General features: G+C 46.8%; 1 protein-coding gene across 2 annotated transcripts in view; it reads left to right on the top strand.

Moving 5' to 3' along the window:
- Positions 1 to 2806: 2806 nt before the first annotated feature.
- BRSK1 (BR serine/threonine kinase 1) overlaps positions 2807 to 19122 on the top strand; it is a 51342-nt gene continuing 35026 nt past the window's right edge. The window contains exons 1-2 of one of the 2 annotated variants that reach the window (XM_083707873.1): positions 2807 to 4741; positions 8146 to 8657. In XM_083707873.1, coding sequence (XP_083563999.1) covers positions 8540 to 8657 — 118 coding nt within the window. In that variant the 5' untranslated portion in view covers positions 2807 to 4741; positions 8146 to 8539. Of the gene's footprint in view, positions 4742 to 8145; positions 8658 to 19122 lie in introns of those variants that run through there. The other variant, XM_083707874.1, reaches the window with a different exon arrangement.

Below are 19122 nucleotides of genomic sequence, written 5' to 3'. Positions count from 1 at the left end.
CGCTTTTGTTTTAGAACAGACTTCCGGAACGGATTAAGTCTGAGAACCAAGCTACCACTGTAAAGGCAATTCTGCTATGAACTGTACACAGTTGGCGTCACTACATCTTGCAGGAGTGAGTTTCATAGTTTTAACTGCATTGTGTGGGAAAGAAGTACTTTACCCTGACTCTTCCAATAGGCCATGTGTATGACTTAGCTTCTTCAAAATACTGTAAGACAGCGTTGCTCCTGCTCATCCTGCCTCAGATGGCACCTCTAATCCTGTAGTAAAGGATGTGGTGTGAATTGCTTTCCTTTGGTTTCTCAGGGCAGACATACATTACTCTGTAACAGCAAAGCCTTCTGTAGAAACTAGCTGGATTTTCAGGTTATTTTACTTGAAACTGAGGTAAGTTACCCATAGGCACACTAAGAATAGAGACACCTTATCCAATCCAACTGAGATCTCCATACAGTGGTACCTTGGTTTAAGAACAGCTTAGTATATGAACAACTTGGATTAAGAACACTGCAAATCCAGAAGTAGGTATTTTGGTTTGTGAACTTTGCCTTGGAAGCAGAACATGTTTCGCTTCCTGTTGAGTGTGTTCCATTTGTAAATTGAGTCCCCCGCCGCTATGGGAAAGCACGCCTTGGTTTAAGAATGCTTTGGTTTAAGAACGGACTTCAGGAACAGATTAAGTTTGTAAACCAAGGTACCACTGCACACAATTTTAAACATAACCATAACAACCAGTGAAGCTTACAGTAGTAAAAACCACCCCATCCCATGAAAGCCATAAAGCATTGCAGTGGCCATTTAAACCAATCCTGATTCTAAGAAAATGATAATGATATTGTCTGGGAGTAGGATACAGTGGTACCTCTAGTTAAGAACTTAATTCGTTCCGAAGGTCTGTTCTTAACCTGAAACTGTGCTTAACCTGAGGTACCACTTTAGCTAATGGGGCCTCCCGCTGCTGCTGCGCCGCCGGCATGTGATTTCTGTTCTCATCCTGAGGTAAAGTTCTTAACCCGAGCTACTACTTCAGGTTAGCAGAGTCTGTAACCCGAGGTGTCTGTAACCCGAGGTACCACTGTAAAGTCTTACCTGGAGCTATAAACATAGTAAGATGGGCGCCAGGTGGTCCTCACTGGGGAGAGCATTTTCAAAAATGGAGGGGTCACGTCCCGACCACAAAGGCTCTTCTTGCTACCCTCCAAACCTTTCTTGGATGAGCATTTGAAAGAGGGCCTCATCCAGAAACCCAGCATACTGTGGCCTCATTGGGGCCACATACCCTGTCAGAGCCCACCAGGGCTGATGCCTTGCTTGGGTCCTCACCATCATCCTCAGGCACTACTCAAAACCCTCAGTGGTGTGGATGCTGTTGGTCCTGGCAGTGCGGCAGCCATTGTTCTCATAGTGAGCTCGCAATGGCGGCTACCGTATTTTATTTTGCACGATGTTATAGGAAATAAGATTTTGCGGTCACCAGGCCCCAGTCAGAACTAAGCAGGCCTTTAGCTTCCAGTCTACTGTGGTGCTTACTGCCTAGAGAGAGAGTGGGAGAGGTCTTTATGCGCCGCTTGTGGGCTTCTCATAGATCCCACCAGGAGGACAGAATTCTGGACTAGACGGGCCTTGAGACGGATCCAGCAAAGCTCATTTCATGTTCTTAGGGTGACCATGTGTCCTACTTTTCATGGTGCAGTTCTGTATTTGAAGGGCAGTCAGCGGAGAGTGCTCTGCTTGAAGGGCCACGCAATCCCAAATCTGATTTGAAGAGGAAGAAGGATAAGAACAGAGAGGAGCAGCCTTGAAGTTGACCATCACCCCTGAGAAGACTGAACTAGAGCACAAGTCACGAGGTCAGTCTTCCCCATTATGTTGTATTTCTATTTAATTGTGTGTGTGTGTTGTGTGTGTGTATTCTAAATTTGCATCTATGCATATGTCAACATGTACATTTTTTGTGCAAATATTTATCCTAGTTGGTTCTTTTCTCTTGGCGATGATAGATTTCCTCCTTCTTCTGCATAAAGTGGCCCTCTTGTTGCTGCTGCTGGAGCTGTTGTAGTGCCATTGCTACAAATGGGGAGTTAGGCATTAGTCAGGGGTCGGGGAATGAGGGATAACCAAAGAGGGCACAGGGCCCTCCAAAATCTGCAGCTGGGCCTGCCCACCTACCCTGAGAATCTCATGCTTGAATAGTAATAACTATAATTACAATTATTTAGAAAGGTATACGAACTGCTTAACCAAGGAGCTTCCTTCCATATATTTCTTTATTTAACTTTTTTGAAAACACAAATTAATGATAAAACATAACAAAACAGATGCAGAGAGGGTGAGTATTAACATAAGAGGCTTGCAACAGCTCAATAATTATACTTACCGATAATCTTTACACTTCCTTTCTCCTTTAGAATTTCTTCACAGGGCTTTTCTTTGCAAGGTTTTGAGATAAAGAGAGAATCAAAGAGCTTTCTAAGAGGTGCATGTAATAAAACTGTAGGTAAAACATAAGGAAATCCACAAAATTATTAAAAAATAACCAATATTCACAAATAAAATGATTATCATTAAACCACAGAAAACAAATATCATCATGTCCCCCAGCTGTGAAATGGAACCAGTGTTTCCTAAATTGTGCTTTCTGACTGCAGGGTTGTGTTAGGTTGACTTGGGACCCTGACATAACATGTGGATAGCATAGCTTAGAGGCAGCAGACTTAAAACAGCACACGTGTTGCTGATCTGTGATCGTAGTGATCTGCAGCTGTAATAATCAAGACTGACTGACTGACAACACACAATAGCTGTGCTGGAAGGGAGCTTTTGTCTGAGGGACCTGCCTCCCCACCCCTGCCCACATTCACCAGCCATCACTGGGCACTGCCCTACTTCTTGGGTCTCAAAATATGCCAGCGGCAACAACAACCCTGTTTTTGGGGTTTGTAGAAAACATGTGTGGGGAATGCCCACGTCTGCACGCAAGGGAGAGGATGTCGACAAGATGGGGTTCCTTCTTCCTCCATCGCCCAATAAAAATAAACTGGCCTAGATTTCTGACTTGGATTTAATCAAACAAACTGAACAACTAAGGAAAGAGGCAGAGAGAGAGAGAGAGAGAGAGAGAGAGAGCTTGCGCAGGGATTATTTCTGCCTTGCAGACAACTTGAAAGTTCATCATATCTTCTTTCGAAATGTCAGCCTCTGCCTTCCTGTCCTGCTGGCGATATCTTTCCGTCCCTCACCTACTTTTGTTCCTAAGCTTGAAACGGCAGCATTCCAATGGTCAGGTGAGATGCAGAAGTGATGGGAGTGTAGGGCCCCCACCTCCACCCCCACCCACCCCCCACTCTTTCCCCTCCATCCCCATCCTCCTTGCACTCATTTTTGCCCTGCCTCTTGGTCTGGAGACCTTTAGGGTGACTCCTGTTATGGGCAATAAAAAGAAAACAAAGGAGGCAGAATATCTCATTAAAAGAAATAACACTGCAAACTGGATCACAGCACAGCAGCAGCAGCAACAACAAAGGAATGAAAGTGTCAGTGGCGCAGAAATACAAAGTCAAGGTTGCAGGCCACCCCAGTCTCTGAGCACTGTGAGATTCCAGGGGTTCCCAAGGTCTGTGTTTCCTTTTGGAAATGAGGCACAGCAGACTGTGGTGTCTTCATGATGCATGGTTTATTTACACATATATACAACCTGAGCCTGCGATGGAGGGGTTCATAGCATTTAGCACCCCGAGACGGTCTAACTTCTCTCATAGCCACAGCCTTGGATTCTAGAAGAAATCAGGCATGGATCCCTCTCTCTGCCTTTCCAGCTAGCAGCTTTTTCCTCTAGGTCACATCACAGTAAACTCTGCCCTAAAACTTCAGATTTGTCCCTCTAACTGTTGTAAGAGCTGCAGGAGGGGCCACATCCATTTGTGATCTGGCACAGAGCCCCTTTCCTTTGTTCTCTTAATGGCCCATCACCCAGACAGTTACCTCATCAGGAAGCTAGCGTGGCTTGATTAGCTTTTAACACTTGTTAGGATTATAAGTGTCTGACACCCACAAACGCATAACATCAGTTTATGCCTGCTGAAAAAGCATAAAACATTTCTCCCCCTTTTGTTTCCTCCCTCCTACACCTTTATTTAAATAGGACTTTTGAGGGTCTTTATTTTGCTCTTTACCCTGATGCTGCTTTAAATTGCTATTTGCTGCTGCATGTTTTAGTGCAATCCTATGCACATTTACTTGGGAGTAAGACTCAGTAAAATATGCACAGAATACCCATGTTATTTAGGGATGGGTTTTTAAAAGATGGTGTCCCTGCCCCCACCATACCATATATTGCTTTGTATCATTTTGTTTCAATGTACCACTGTGTACTTTTTTTATTCAAAAATGCAGTAGAACAAAAGTCACTCACAGCGACTTACAGTAATAAATAAATAGCACACATTTAAACCAGCATATCTAAATCTAAAACTAATTCATATTTTTAAAGGGCAGGACTAAAACATCCCACCCACTGAAGGAGGGCACAGTTAATTAAAACCCAAAGGCTCGGTAGAAAAGAAATATTTTTCCTGGTGCTTAATGATATATATAAAGTAATTCTAAATCATCAGTTCTCCAAAGGTAGATCCTGATGAAGCCAAAATGGCAGCATTCCCACGCACAAGAAGAAGGGACCAGCAGGTCTGGGGAAACCTCAAGGTCTGCAGAAGTCCAAGATGGATCAGTGATCTGATTTGTAAGTGTCCTGTGTTCCTACATTCACCCCTCCCTGTGTCTGCTTGTAATTAAACGCACACAGGTATGGTTTATCAGGATTCCTTGAGGGTCACTTCCAGTCTGACCCTTGACCAAATGCATATCCTTGCCCTGTTTATCCTCATCTCCTCCTCTGCTTTGCCAAACTATTGATTGTAAGCTCCTCAAGGCAGAGACCTGTGACCCAGAGCCAGCGGAATAAATGTTGCTTCTTGGCGGGGGGGGGGGGGAGCAATTACTTCTCTGCTGCCCCATCCCCTGCAAGTCAAGAGATGCATCTTATCTGAGGCTGGCCAACTTAATTTCGACCCCACCCAAGTGGCAATACAATAAATTTAATGACTAACTATTTGCAGCCTTTTTGCAACATCTAAAATTAGCTGCTGGATGAAGGTAGCCTCAGTCTCCCTAGCAGGGACCTATTGTCTTGTTTCTTGAACTCTGATAATGCCTCTTGCATGATTGGACACAGAGAAAAAGAGGATTGTGTGTAGAAACTAGCATACCTCACAAAGGAAAAATTCACATCCATTGCCCTGCCAGCTTTTGCCCCTGGCCCCAACCATCACTGCCATGTGGCCCCTGGAAAGTTGCCAAGAAGAGAATGTGGCCCTCAGACTGCAAAAGGCTCCCCACCCTTACTGCAAAGGGCCATTCATACTAATATATAAACAAGCAAGCAGTGCGATGCTGTGCATTGTTCACTCCGAAGTAAGCTTTTCAGTGGAGAAGCTTACATATCTTTGCAGAAGCTTAGGAAAAGCTTGGCCTAACACCCAACATCCAAAAAACCAACTGCACCAACAAAATAACCCCTCTTCAGCACTACAAATCCAACTCTTTGGTGTAACGTTGGAAAATGTCAATCACTTCTCCTACCTGGGCAGTTATCTTTCCACAAGGGCCAACATTGATGCCAAAATCCAGCATCGCCTGAGCTCTGCGAGTGCTGCTTTCTCCCAATTGAAGTGCAGAGTGTTTGAGGATCGGGACATTAGCAGGGAAACCAAAATGCTTGTTTACAAAGCTATTGTACTACCAACCTTACTGTATGCTTGTGAAACATGGACCACTTATAAGATTCCATCAATGGTGTCTCCGAAAAATTTTACACATCACTTGCCAAGACAGGCGAACTAACACCAGTGTACTGTAAGAAGCAAAGATCACCAGTGCTGAAGCAATGATTTTTCAACATCAACTTTGTTGGACTGGTCATGTTGTGTGGATGCCTGATTATCATCTTCCAAAGCAACTACTGTATTCCAAACTTAAAAATGGAAAGCATAATGCTGGTGGTCAACAAAAGATGTTTAAAGACTGTCTCAAGGCAAATTTTAAAAAATGTAGTACAAACACCAGCAGTTGGGAAACACTTTCCTGTGAGCACTCCATTTGGAGAACAGCCTTTACCCAAAGGTGTTGTGGGCTTTGAAGACACTCAAACTCAGGATGCAAGGGAGAAACATGCTAAGAGGAAGGCACGCTTGGCAAATCCACACCGTGATCAACTCCCTCCTGGGAACCAATGTCCCCACTGTGGAAGGACGTGTGGATACAGAAAATTGGCCTCCACTGTCACTTACAGACTCATTGTTAAAACCGTGTTTATGGAAGACAATCTTACTCGGCTACAATTGATTGCCAAACAAGAATAAACAAGCAAACGGTGTGATGCTGTGCACTGTTCACTCCAAAGTAAGCTTTTCAGTGGAGCTTACTCTCGTGTAATGATGTGTAGGATTACAGCCTTATTCTGCTCTTTGAAGACTTTACTGAATCTACTCTCTGTATCCCTGTATCAAGCATTTCTTCCATAGGAGAGCAAGAAGAGATCCTTTGATGTGTGTAAAGATCTGTGGATGGAGGTGCTAATGCAGCCCAGTCATTTGAAAGAGGGACAAAACAAGACACCTGAAACTTCACTTAAAACCCATTACAGGCAGATTTAGATCAAGGCAGTAGCTCTGCTCAGATCAGGGTTTATTTTATTTTAAACTTTTATTTATTAAATTTATATGCCACCTTTTTTCTCTAAAGAACTTGAGGTGGCTTACATGATTCTTCTCTCCCCATTTTATCCTCACAGCAACCCTGTGAGGTAGGATAGGCTGAGACACAGTGACTGGGACTCAATAGCTGAATGGGTCTCAAACCCTTGTTTCCCAGGTCCTAGTCCAATGCCCCAATCATTACACCACATTAGCTCACCAATGGCAAAGTTTAGAGTGAGGCAGTCACTGCTTCAGATTCCATGGGGGGGGGGTCCTCTTTTAGAGACCATTTAAGCCACCTATGGCTACATAGCTGCCATGCATTTAAAGCATATGATTTCCCCTAAAGGATCCTCGGAATTGTCACAGACCTACAATTCCCAGCACCCTTAGCAAACTACAGTTCCCGGTATTCTTTGTGGGGATCCATGTGCCTTCAGTGTATGCTGTGCACGCAACCTGTGTCTTTGCCATGAAAGGGAGGAAAGTTCCACCTCCTTTCTCGAGATCTTTTCCATCTCTGGAACAATGAGCCCTCCCGTTAGGTGTTTTGCTACAGTACTGTATGTTTGTTTGTTTGTTTGTTTGTTTGTGTGTGTGTGCTCCATCATATTAAAGCTGCTGGACTCTCTAGACACAAACCTGGAGACATTACCAACAAGCAAGTTTCAGCAGAGGCCTACCACCTGAGATTGCATGGCCTGTCCGCACAGGTATAGACAGATGCCCATCCAAAGAAATGGGGCTACAAAGCACAATTATTATTCTTTTGGTAAAACTAAGGTTCTGTGTCCTGCACGCTTAGAACTACACTGCACTCTCCCAAGAGCAGAGTTACAGGTATGCATTTTCAGGCTGTCAGAGCTCATACTCATTGTTTGGAGGTGGTTGGAAGAGAAAGGAGGGAAATCTATCTCCCTCTCTCCTATGTGGCCACACCTGATCCCTTTTTAATACAGTGCAAGCCTCTTTGGTCATGCATGCACACACACACACACACACACATGCATTTACACACCTTCCTCCCAAAATCACATAATCTCTCAATCGCATACATCTCTCTCCTGCAAAACCGCGGTTGCATCCTCCTACCGCACACACACCGTGTAAAAACCTTGCACAGATAATATATCCCCACCACAGCCACACACCATCAGCAAATGAAAAACTACCTCCTCTAAACCTCGCAGATAAATGACACAATTTCCCTCTTGCCACAGAGGTCCTATCCCCGGTTAACCCCTCCCACCCAGCTGCTGCACCCCTCCCCGCTGACCCCTTCTCCCCCCACCGCACCCCGCCCCCAAATCCCCACCCCTTTCTCCTGCCTGGGGAGGAGGCGCTGCCTTTGTTCCGCCAAGGGTTAACCCGGATTGTGTCTGTCACCCAGTTGCCCGGATGCTGATGTAAGGGGAGAGCTCGAGAGATCCCTTCAGATTGCAGTGAGAGGAGGCGAAGGACCAGAGCAGAAGAGGCTCTCCACCAGCATCTTTCATCCACGGCAACAGCAGCACCAACAGCAGCATCCTTGGCTGGACCAGCTGGATGATGCTGGTACCCGGACTGTAGCATCCTTCATCCTTCTCTCGCCTCCCTTTCCCTCCCTGATGCCGAGAGCATCCCCCTCCCCCTAAATCCTTCAGGATGCCGGCCCCGGTATTGTCCCTATAGGGGGATATCAGGGGGGCCTTGCCTTGCCGTGCCTCTCCCCTCCCCTCCCCTCCCCACCCCACCCCAAATCCCCCATCTCTTATTGTTGCTCAGAAGGGTGACAGACAAAAGCCATGTCCGGTGGCAAAGAGGCAGGTGGGGTCCACCTCTACCAGCCACAACAGAGCCAGCAGCATGCTCAGTATGTGGGGCCCTACCGGCTGGAGAAGACACTGGGGAAAGGGCAGACTGGTGAGTACTTGGCACCCTGCTGCTCCTGGAGGTGGGGTGGGGTAGGAGGGGCAACCCCAATGCCACAGAAATGGGTGCGATGGGAGAGCCCAGAGCTTCGTGTGTGGACCAGAAGTGTTTGTCCCATTGCAGAATGAGGGTGGGGAAAGAGATCCGAAAAAGGGAGGGCAGATGCATTTCCTGTTGGGGAAAATAAATTGGCCGCAGTGGTGGTGGTGGTGGTTGGCAAAAGCTGAATTCTTTCCTGTCCTGGAGTTTATTTGAGGAGAGCAAATGGGGAGTCTTGTTTGGGGCCAATGGCATCTAGGTTTAGTAGGTTGTCAGGAGAAGGGGGCAACACTTTGGGTGTTGGGGCACCTCTCTCTCTCTCTCTCTCTCTCTCTCTCTCTCTCTCTCTCTCTTTCTCTTTCTTACACACTGTTTTATTTGGGAGTGGAGTGTAAATGTTGGAGACTACCAGAAGGGAAAAGGTGTCTTTTAAGAGTTCAAAGGAGTGCATTAATGTTTACCGTGCTGGACTTTATTTGGGGTCCCTGTGCATAGCAGGGAAATAGTTTGCTTTACAGAGGTAGCAGATAGAAGAAGGGGGGGGGGGGAAAGAAGCGAAAATTTTAACAACAACAAATAGGGGCAGGTTTTGAAAGGGGATGTGACCATCCCTGTACTTAGCAGCAAGTGCTGTTTGGGGATAGTTGGGTTCTTAGGATCACAGTGCTGTTGTGGTAGTTGACAGGTAGGTGTGTTTGTGTGTTTTAACGCACATTAAATGCCCAGATGGAGCTTGGAAAGGGGAACGCAGCGAGGGCAGCGGTGGATCGACCATATTTTCTGGATGGGTTAGTTTCCGTACCTCTGCCCAGGTGCCTGTGCCCTGGTGGTTGGGGCCTGAAGCAGTTCTGTTTGGGATGAAGCAGTAGCTTAAAAATAATAATGCTGCAATGGCCAAGGTTGGTTGGGGAGGGAGGAAAGCAAGAAGAACCAACTGCTCCAGATTTATTCCGTACAGATTCCCTACCTCCAACTCCCCCCCCCCCCAAAAAACCGCTGTCTGGTCGGTGGAGAGACGGGACATACACCCATCTCTGCCTCCTCCCCCCTCCATCTCTATTTTGCCAAGGCTCTGTATTTATGAAGGGGCAATCTATAGGAGAGGCCTATAGATTTCTCTCCCCCCCCCCATACACCAATCTTCTCCTGCTGCAGCACTCTGGATGAATGGAAGAGTGGTGGTTGTTTTTTTTTTTACTCTCTGCAGGGATGCCGATTCGATTGTGCGGTTTAGATTATGGGGCTTGGTTATGAGAGAGATTGCTTGAATAAATGCCTAAAGGCTGGGTAATATGAAAAACCGTCTCCTTCGGCTTCCTTCTCCTCTTTTTCGGCGGCAGTCAGTTGTTGGATAAAAGGCTGAGGATGGGAAGCGGGGAGTGCAGGGTGGCGGGGGGGGGGGGGAGAACCATCCATCTCTCTGCAATGATGCAGGAAAACCCAAACCACAAGGCCTCTCTCTTCTCTCTCCTCTCTCTCTCTCTCAATTTGTGTGTGTCTGTGTGTAGAATGAGTATTGTGGCTTGGAAAGGGGGAAGATTACTGCAGTGGCAGAAAAAGACACGGTGACAGGGGGGAGAAGGAGCCGGGCTATGCTTGTGTGTGTGTGCGTGCATGTTTGGGAGGTGGGGTTTTTTTTTGGGGGGGCGGTTGTTTTAAGGAATCATAACAATAATAAATATCTGGAGCAGGTGGGTGAAAGAGACAGAAGAGGCAGCAGGGGATAAGGGAGGGCGGAATTTTGCTGAATAATCATTTCTGCACCGTGGCGGCAGGCAGTTCACGCAAAGACATTTCAGGAATCGCAGACTGAATGGGTAGGTGGATGGAGTCTTGCTGGGGGTGGATGGGATGAGGCCTGGCTGCATCCCATACCCCAGAAGGAGGGGAGACCAGGAGCAATAGGACAAATGGACGCCTCCTACGGCGGGCGAGAGTTTTCTTGCTCTTCTAATTTTGCTTGCCGCCGTATTTCTAGCAATCTCGTTTCCTCCTTCTCTGAAGGAGTGTTATTATGGTTATGTGAATCCTCAGTTGGCAGGAAACAGCGGAAGTCCAGGCACCAGCAGTGACATGCCCAAGGTCATCTAAGGGATGTTGGTGGCAGAGATAGAAATAAAAAACTGGGCATATCCCTCTTCCTCCTTGGCTATCCTGTTCAGTTTTGGTTTCCCAGACCTGAAGATGCTGAGTAGCGAAATGATAATAACCATGGCCAACTTAACAGTGTTCTCCCACAGGACAGGTCACGCAAGAATTTGGCACTAGCAGTAATCAGAGACCTTAAATTCTGCAACTGGAATAATTAGAGTAGGCTTGTCTCCCCGCACCTCAGTCCATAGTCTCAACAATCTGAGATGCCAGTGGGTTGGATCCAGGTTTTTAAACTTTAGTCTCTTTGACTAAATGTACGGGACTTAAGTTAGCCAAGATTAACTTGTCCTATTGATTTCAGTGGGGCTGAAGCTGCCTAGATCCATTGCCCTGGAGTGCCTTGGGCAAGTGTGTCAATCTTGGCTTATTTACTGTTTTTAAGGAGTAGAACTGAGCATTGAAAAATACATAAAAACATATACATATCAACAGACGTGGGGGGAGGGAAACCTCATCACTTTATTCACTCTTTTGCTTTCCTTATGCTTCCCATCTTTTAAAAGGCTGTGGGACTCACCTCCCATGTATGATGTCTGGTCTAGGTATACTTACAGTACCATAGAAGAGGTTAAGGATGCCCTTTATATATCTTTTCATTCGCAGAATTGGAGTTTATAAATACAAAACCAAACCCAAAGAGAGATGTAAACTCTTAACATGTGGAATATCTGTAATCTAGGATTGAAACATGGGGAATCCCCACCCCAAGCTCTGATTCAATTTAACAGGGTCACCGGAGGTCAGATAAAATTGCTGGATCCAGCCTATGGATTCCCAGTTGACCAGTCTACTGTTCTGTCCTAAACCATGACGCTCTGTGCCAGATTTGCAAATGTTCCTGCCATCGTTGCTAAGTTCACAAAACGTTGTACTATCCCATATGATCAAACTATTTACTATAGACAACACATATTTTCTGGTATGAGCCCTTAGTCAATTCCTTGCTTTTTTGGAGGCAGTGTGTTAAAATTTTGTTAGTGTGTGTTGCTTGAGTTAATTGTTCATTTTTCAGATTTGAGCTGCCGAGTTAGATCTAGAAGTTAACGGTGAATGGGTGGATTTCTTCCTTATGGTGGAAGACAAGGCTATCAGTGGTCACCAGCGATGATGGCTACACTTTGTCCCCATGGTTTGGAGGCAGTAAGGCTGCCGAGTTAGATCTAGAAGTTAACGGTGAATGGGTGGATTTCTTCCTTATGGTGGAAGACAAGGCTATCAGTGGTCACCAGCGATGATGGCTACACTTTGTCCCCATGGTTTGGAGGCAGTAAGGCTTTTGGGTACCAGTTGCTGGAAACCACAGGAGGGAAGAGTCGTCCCGCTTTCCCACTGTGGCATCTGGTTGGCCGCTGTGAGAACAGGATGCTGGACTTGACGGGCCATTGGCCTGATCCAGCAGCCTCTTCTTGTGTTCTTATGATGGATGCATCTTGTCCTTAGTGCACAGGTGTGTGTATATGCACGCACACGAACACGGTGGCACTACCCAGTGACATTTCACTGCCTCCGAAGTATGTTTGGAACTGTTATGACATATTGCAGGCGATCGTGTTTGTCAAATATACTTCCAGCCAAAAGAACAACACCTTTTTGGGCTTTTAAATAAGTGCCGACCGCAAAATACACAGACACAGCATGTAGCAGGGTGAGTGGAGCCTTCAGCAATGTGTCATAGCACGCATGTGTTGGGGCGGCCGGAACAGGATTAGCTTTGAAGTGTCCCTGTTTTCATCTGGGAATTGTTGGTGGGTATGCTAAAAGTCTCTTCCTCCCAGATAAAGAACAAACGGGGGCAGCGGGGGGGGGGGGAGCAGGCCATCCTTCCAAAGAGAGAAGACCTCCAACCAAAGAAAAACTCCGTCCCACCACCCAGCAATTTTCAAAATAAAAATTGTGAGGGTCAGTGGGTGCCGAGAGGAGTTGTCTATGGGCGCTATGGTGCCCACGGGCACCACATTGGGGACCTTGGTTGTATCATGTGAACATGGCACTTGTTTCCCCCTCCTGCTCCTATTTACATCCTTAGATATTTGGAAACGGTCTGCACCTGTTCCTGCCCAGTTTGCCTTTTCTCTGCCTGTCCAACTTGTGATCCAGTAAAATAAACATAGCCTCCCATTTGGGGGAAGCGAGGTGGGACTTGATCCATCTTCTGGCTTTTCTGATGGGCTGCAAAGCAAGCTATGGCCAGGGTGTGTAGGGGGCAGAATCAGAGAATGTAGGGACAGGTTAGCTTGCGGCATATATTCCTATACCCAACGGGCCGTCCTTATTGTTGTGTATCCCCGCCCCCCAGTAAATTAATGTCCACATTTTCCCCTTTTTGTGAGTGCCTTTTTCAAATTTTGCTAGCATATTTCAGGAGTTGTCACGATTGAGTCCCTAGACATGAAATCTCTGGAGTGGGTGATTCTAGTGTGCATGCATAAAAATGCAGGCACATGCACACTAAAGGCTCCTGCAGAGAGCACACCTAATGCCATTTCTCACACTGCAGTTCTAAGGTATTTCAAAGTATTGATTGCATAGTGAAGTAGGGTTTTTTCCCTAGTGTGTCAGGTTTAAACCAAAAGAACCCCCATCCTCCTTGTCTTTGAAATCAGTGAGGGTTGGGCTATTGCAGAATAAATAGGCACATCATACCACTGGCATTGAAAAGAGCTCAGCACTATGTAATAGTGGATGGACTGGGGCTTCCAAAGTGAGCTTTGGTAGCATCATAGAGCCAAGAGGTACCCCAAAGGCCATCTAGTCCAACCCCATACAATGTAAGAAACCTGCTGCTTCAGCATCTCTGTAAGGTGACCACCCCGTCTCTGCCTAAAAACCATTCTAAGAAAGGTATCCACTGTCCAACAGTTAACAGCATTAATGTGCATACTTTCGTCTTCAGTGTATAGATTAAACCTCCCCTCCTTGTAATTTGAATCTGGGTCCTGCCCTGTGTTTTATTGCCTTGTTTTTTTAAATTATTACATTCCTATTCTGCCTTTTTTTCCAAGGTGGCTCTTCCACCCCATTTTATTTTCACAACAACCCTGTGAGGTCGGTTAGGCTGAGAGGGAGTAGCTGATCCGAGGTCACCCAGTTAGTGGGGATTTGAACCCTGGTCTCCCTGGTCTTAGTTTGACACTCTAAGCACTACACCACACTGCCTCTGTGTGATAATCCTTCACATCTTTGAAGGCGGCTGTCCTACCTGCTCTGTGTTATCCCTTCTCCAGGCTAAACAGACCCGGCTACATTGCTTGTTCCTTATAGGACTTGATCTCCAGGCCTCTGTCTGGACACACTCCCAATTTGTTCATATCTTCCTTAGACTGTGGTACCCAGAAATGTACACCACACAGTGGTGAGGTCTGACCAAAGTGTGGGGTGGCCGTGTGTCCTGCGTTACAGAAGGCCATCCTTTGTTTGAAGAACTGTCAGAGGACAGGCCTCTATTTAAAGGCCTGACTGGTCCAAGGCTGGTTTGAAGAGAAAGAACCATCAGAAGGGAGAGCAGGGCAGGCCACCAGGTTTCTCCAGCAACTGTGGCTACCTGTTCAGCCGACTAGACAGGCACACAGTATTGCAGGAATCCTGGAAACTGTAGTTTCCCCCTTTCCAGAACTGCAATTCCCAGCACCCTACAATTCCCAGGATTCTTTGGAGGAAGTTACGTATGGTGTGCATGTAACCCACAACTCTTCACAGAGACAAGTAGGTTTTTCTCTCTTCCCGCTACTCAGTCTCTTCCATCCCTGCCCATTCCTTAATGTTATGTTATTGAGGTATTGTTTTTCTATTTAAGTTATAGTTATCATTTCTACATTTGCATCTTTGATATGCAAATTGGTGTCCTCTTCTGACCTATTTTTCCCAGAGGATGCTTTTCCTTTCCTTTCCTTTTAAAAAAAACATTTTTATTTTTGCATTTTCTATTTTACATATACAAGTGAAATAAAAACATAAACATATAATCCCCTTTGACTCCCCCCCCCCACGCACCATTGTGGATCATAATATAACAAGCTTTTCTACCTTTTTTTGGGCAATGCTTAAATGCCAACCTTACCAGAAGAGAACAGAGTAGTACCACACCAACTGAAAACAGGAGCGTTGCAAGGATGCCCTTGTTTTTGTCTCTCAGAATTTTATTTATTTATTATGTACTTATTGCATTTAAACCACACTTTTCTTCTCCAAAGAGCTCGAGATGGCATGTATGGTTCTCCCTCTCCTGATCCCCACAACAACCCTGTGAGGTAGGCTAGGCTGAGAGGCAGTGACCGGTCCAAGTTCACCCAGTGAACTTCATAGTTCACAGGATTTGAATCCTGGTCTCCCAAATCCTAGTCAAACACTCTGACCACTGTGCTGTGAAAACCTGGTTGCCTGACCCCAATGGGATATTCCAAGCTCCCTCCCTGAATTTTCACGTTTCTTTTCTTTTTTGAAGTTAGACCTTTTACTTACGAAGGTGTAAGGAAAAGCAGGCAGGCAGAATTCTACCCAGTTTTACCCAGAAAGAAGTAAACTTGCTCCTGCCTTCCAGTGTCAGGGCCAAAGAGCACAAAGGCAAGCAGGGTAAAAAGGACAAGCCCATGGCACTTGTTGTTTTTTAATTAAATGTAAATAATGTTCAATATAATGAAATAACTTCGAGCATATCAGACCACCCATATCTGTAGTCTGGATGATTTGCAAGGATTCTTTTGGCTTCTGGCTATGGGGTTTTTTGGGGGGGTGAGGTGCAGACATCAAGGTCCTAGAAGGCCACCATCAGTGCTGGTGGGCTGCATTTTGCTTGGTGGGCTGCAAATTACGCAGCCCTGCTCTAGGCTAAAGACAATCTCTTCCTTCAGCCTTCTTGCATGTGATTTGTCTGGTCTGCTTATTTTGACAGCCGCACCACACCACTATGACACCAGATCTAGCGACTTAGATAGAGTGCGTGTCTTTTTAATTTTTTTATTTTCTGACAGGCTGAAAAGATGTATTTGGGTGTGAGAGGGTTTAACTTTCTTTTTTTTTCCATGACTCAGTTTGTATTCTCACAATGTGAAGCTGAGTTTCAAGGTCAGAGAGAGCGAGAGAGAGAGCGCACCTTTTGGAAGTTTGTATTTTAAGCACACAGACCCTGCCATTGTTGTGAGGCTTCCATAGCTTATTTACCAAAAATAGTGTGTATTTTCTGACATTTGCTCCTGGTAAACCACTGTCCCTATTTTGCCTTTGAAGGGGGTACAGTGGTGATGTTGATGGTTTATTTTAGGATGCCTTTGCTTTCTTTCAACCTTGTTAGTAAGTGGGACTTAAAAAACAGGAAGCAGTTATGTCCCTGTTGCTAATACACTCAAAGAACCAATGGATGGGAAGCTGTTGTAGAGTCAATGAGTGGCGTTCAGCTCAGGTTGCCAACTTTTCCAGCTGGTTCTGCAGCTGTGGGTTTGGCAGGGTATTGTATTTATCATATTTTCATCCCGCCCTACTTCAAAGGATCTCAGGGTAGTCTACAGAGTTCCACCTCACTCACACACCTATCTTATCCCCACAACCGCCCTGCGAGAGACCCAGGATCACCCAGGGAATTTCTTCATAGCTGAACATGGAACATGGGATTTCTGAGTTCTAAATCCAGCACACTGTCCATTGCACCACACGGGCTCTCACGCTGCCACATGCTGTTGCTTTAAGTGGCATAGGTAAAGGTAAAGGGACCCCTGACCATTAGGTCCAGTCGTGGCCGACTCTGGGGTTGCGGCGCTCATCTCGCTTTATTGGCCGAGGGAGCCAGCGTACAGCTTCCGGGTAATGTGGCCAGCATGACTAAGCCGCTTCTGGCGAACCAGAGCAGCGCATGGAAACACCGTTTACCTTCCCGCCGGAGCGGTACCTATTTATCTACTTGCACTTTGACGTGCTTTCGAACTGCTAGGTGGGCAGGAGCAGGGACCGAGCAACGGGAGCTCACCCTGTCATGGGGATTCGAACCGCAGAGCTTCTGATCGGCAAGTCCTAGGCTCTGTGGTTTAACCCACAGTGCCACCTGTGTCCCTTTTAAGTGGCATAATCCACAGCAATTACTTCTGTGATGGCTCCTCAGGCAGTAGAGCATGAGACTCTGAATCTTGGGGTTGTGGGATTGAGCCCCACGTTGGGCAAAAGGTTCCTGCATTTCAGGGAGATGGCCCTCGTGGTCCCTTCCAACTCTATGATTCTACCTCTGCAGGGCCAGCCCCGCCCATGAAGCCAACTGAAGCAGAGGAACCCTACAGGGCATCCTCCTTGGGCGTGCCCTGCCTGCCATCAGTTGCGCAGTGGCGGCTTCTGGCAAGATCTCTCAGAACTCGCGAGAGTTCTGCAAGATCTCACGAGATCTTGCCGGAAGCTGCCACAGACGTGCAACCCTGGTGGTGGTAATAATAATAATAATAATAATAATAATAATAATAATAATAATAATAATAATTTATTACTTATACCCCACCCATCTGGCCGGGCCTCCCCAGCCACTCTGGGCAACTTCCAAAAGAATATTAAAAACACAATAAAACATGAAACATTAACAACTTCCCTAAACAGGGTGCCTTCAGATGTCTTCTAAAAGTCAGATAGTTGTTTATTTCCTTGACATCTGAGGGGGGGGGCGTTCAACCGGATGGGCGCCACTACCGAGAAGGCCCTCTGCCTGGTTCCCTGTAACCTCACGTCTCGCAGGGAGGGAACCGCCAGAAGGCCCTTGGAGCTGGACCTCAGTGTCTGGGCTGAACGGTGGAGGTGTATACTGGGCCGAGGCTGTTTAGGGCTTTAAAGGTCAGCACTTTGAGGTAGTTGAGGTTATGGTGGCCTGCCAAATGGAGGCTATTATTTTTGCTGGTCAGGCCTGATCTGTATACTCCCTGATATGCAGACACACTGCCCCATGGCAGGGCGGCACCTAGGGAAAGCCCTTATGGCAGAGGAGGGGAACCTCTCCTAGCCCAAGGGCTGCATTCTGTTCAGGGCCGTCATGAGAGAGCTGAGGGCCAGTGGTGGGCGGGGCCAAAGGCAAAAGTGGGTGGAGCAGTTGATGCTGACTTTTGTCACCTTTGTTCAGTGAGCTAAGTTTCCACACACACGGACACACCTGACCCCATCACCTCCATGCAGGAAAGCAAGAGGCATCGTCAGAGTTCACAGACGCATTCCAGCCAGGCAAAAACCCTGAAGGAGGAGGCAAAGTAGAATTGGGGGCGTGTGACCTGGGCAGGCCTGTAGAGCTGCATTTGGCACCTGGGCCTGAGGGTCCTCATTCTTGCCATAGGGGCCCACAATCCCTGGATTCTAGAGGTGTTAACATAGGAGCATATACCAAGTCTACACTGACTGGCAGCACCTCTCGAAGGGACATTCGCAGCCCTAGCTGGAGATGCCAGGGATTCCACATTACGCACGTGAAGCCGATTCTCTGCCGCTGAGCTTTGCCCGCTACATATATTCAGCATTCATAGAGGATGCTGCCCAGGCCTCTGAACTTCTTGATACCAGAGAGCAAATGTATGGCCTCAAGTTTTGGCATGAATAAAGAAAGAACTCAAGAGGTGATGCAGTATGGGCCTAACAGCGGGTACCATTGGCTCCCAGAGCCCAGCTAGGTTTGCTGGGCAATTGTGTATGTCAACCGCATTTTGCCTTGTTCACATATAAAGTGGAAGCGAGATCTACCTTTTATGCCATAAAGGAGCATCTGAGGGAGCAGAGAAACCCGTTTCCTCTCCAGCCTTCCCTCTCTTGCTTGGCTCTCTTCTGGTATAGGGGCGGGCGGGGGGGGGGCTGCTGTTCGGGGAACAGCTGAAACTCAGTGTTAGACCATCCACTGCATGCAGAAGGGCCCCAAATATTTATGAATATGGAATTCATGCCAGCAGCATCTCCAGGAAGCGCTAGGAATGTCCCCTGCTTCAAACTCTGGAGAGCCTTGGCTAGTGAACATAGACAATACTGAGCTGCAGGAGGTGGATCAAGGCTCCGACTCAAATCCTTTCACTCAGCCTGATGTGTTTGCAGGGAGATCAGACGTTGCTGACAATCTGATGGGCATTTTTATTTGTTTGCGGAGTGGTTAGATGACGCCCCACGCTTTCCAGTCACTCTCCTTATGGCAGAAAGTCTGGTCCTTTTGTGGGGAAGTGGGTTAGTTGGCACAAGACCTCCCAGTCAACTCTTAATTGTGCAGCCTGAATTGGCTGGTAGGTAATTGAATTCCACCCAGGAAGAGCGACAGTCTAGAAGTGCCCTT

This window comes from Podarcis gaigeae (genome assembly GCF_964106915.1).
Source record: "Podarcis gaigeae genome assembly, chromosome: 13".
NCBI lineage: Eukaryota > Metazoa > Chordata > Lepidosauria > Squamata > Lacertidae > Podarcis > Podarcis gaigeae.
This window is presented reverse-complemented; position numbering and strand designations above follow the sequence as displayed.